At 32.9% G+C, this 2,105-nt stretch overlaps 1 protein-coding gene across 1 annotated transcript; it reads right to left on the reverse strand.

Moving 5' to 3' along the window:
• Nucleotides 1–623: 623 nt before the first annotated feature.
• LOC131638841 (uncharacterized) lies at nucleotides 624–1,559 on the reverse strand. Its single transcript, XM_058909386.1, has one exon. It carries the CDS (start codon nucleotides 1,557–1,559, stop codon nucleotides 624–626), a length of 936 nt encoding a protein of 311 aa, XP_058765369.1.
• Nucleotides 1,560–2,105: the final 546 nt, after the last annotated feature.

Genomic DNA, 2,105 nt, shown 5'->3' on the forward strand with positions numbered 1-2,105 from the left:
TACTATGTTATTAGTTGATATTTATAAAATTAAATTATTACATAAATATTATTATAAATAATATCAAAACAAATTTAATATTTACATACAAAAAAATATACGACCAATCGAAATATTTGTATACATGAAAACACTATATTTATGCTCCAAATATAAGTATAATTTTTTTAATAATAATCTTTTTTTTTGGTTAAATAATTGTCTTTCTGTTTTTCATTGTTATTACATTTTAGAAACATATGCGTGTAATGCACCAGTACCCATGATACTATACGAAGGGTGTCCAGATCAGAATTTGTGCGAACCCACGAGTTATTACATTTTATATAATTAAAAAAAATAAAAAATAATTTTTTTTTAAATAATAGATGAATCCAAATACGAGAAAATGTGTTGTTTTTTTAATTATTTATGTTACTAATATTTCTATTTTGAAATTAGTTACAATTTAAGATACAATATTTTTTTTAAGATAATATTTAGAAAATTAAAATATATATATTATTGTTGTAGAATAATTTTTTATTTATTTAAAAAATGTCTTTTTTTCAAAATAATAAACTATTTTCGTAAAATAATTTTGTGTTTTCCATTTATATATTTTTTTTTTGACAAGAAGAAACTTAATTCATTTCATTAAACAAAAGAGTATCAATACAAGGAGGATTAACATTAACAATACTACGTCTAGACCAAGAATTGGCCGCCTTGACTAACGAGTCGGCAACCATATTCGCTTGACGCTTAATAAACTTAACCTCAAAGTTTGTAACAGAGCTCAACAATCTTTGGATAGACATAATGATAGTATTAAACTCAAAATTACCGGTAACCATAGAATTGATTCCATGTATCACCACCTGAGAATCGCTTTCGAAGATCACTTTGGTCAGATTCATAGCAATAGCATTATGAATACCTTCTTTCATGGCCAAAGCTTCGGCTTCTAATGGAGATATAAGGCCAGTATCCCATGCTACACCTGCAATGATAAACCTTCCCAAATTATCCCGAACACACCAACTCCTATTTGTAGTCTGATAATGTCTACTAAAACCAGCATCAACATTACACTTCAGCCATCCTTCTGCGAGGGGAGTCCAAACCAGCGGGAGCTGAGGAATAATATTCGACACCTGAACTTCACGGGCCTCAAACCAATCAAACCAATTATAATAAGCTTGAATACCAATTCTAGAGAGATATTCCCTATTATTATTCCAAACAATATTATTACGGTTCTTCCAAATACATTCTAACACCATAGCAAAATGCCCCGCATCTTTATTCTCTTCTCTACAACAAATATCAAGGATAAGAGACTTAGCGTCACTAAAAGTTTGTAAACGATGATCAACAATAGAAGACAAACCTGCTTCCCGCCAACAAGAATTAATAACATGACAACCAAAGAAAGTATGCCAATCATCTTCCACTTCCAAGTCGCAAACCGGGCAAAACAAAGAACATTGAACATAATGTTGTCGAAGTCTTCTTCGTGAAGGTAAGCAATCACGACAAATTCTCCAAAGAAGGTGTTTAACTCTAGGCGGAGCCATAATGTTCCACAAATTATCCCAATTTCCATCCACTCTATACTTTGGTTGAAAAAGAGAGAGAATTCCTCCAAAGTTTATAACCCGTACGGACACTATAATCCCCACTTTTCTCTTCAGCCCAAACAAGCTTATCCTCTACAACCTCCTCAATCAAGGGAATACTCAAGATGTCTTTCGCAGCAACCTGATCAAATAAGGAATTAACAACTCGAGTGTTCCAACTCTTAACATTAGGTAAGAGAAGATCTTGAACCGAAAGTTGATACACACCTTCGGGAAACGGACCTCTAAGGCGGAAATCATTTCTCCCGCGAAGCCAAGGTTCATGTAAGACCTTAATATTACTACCATTCCCAATACTCCACCTACAGCCCAAAGATAACACATCCTTAGCCTTCCAGAGACTTCTCCACACAAAACTCGGATTAGAGCCTAAATTCGCATCCAAAAAAGAGGAATTTGGAAAGTACCTTGCTTTGAAAAATCTGGAAACTAATGAGTCGGGATAAGACAACAACTTCCAACCCTGTTTAGCAACCATAGCTA

The sequence above is a fragment of the Vicia villosa genome, unplaced genomic scaffold, assembly GCF_029867415.1.
Source record: "Vicia villosa cultivar HV-30 ecotype Madison, WI unplaced genomic scaffold, Vvil1.0 ctg.002447F_1_1, whole genome shotgun sequence".
NCBI classification, from domain to species: domain Eukaryota; kingdom Viridiplantae; phylum Streptophyta; class Magnoliopsida; order Fabales; family Fabaceae; genus Vicia; species Vicia villosa.

Bases quoted from the DNA above. Each gene is read 5' to 3' on its own strand.
- LOC131638841 (XM_058909386.1), bottom strand. From the start codon at position 1,559: ATGGCTCCGCCTAGAGTTAAACACCTTCTTTGGAGAATTTGTCGTGAT.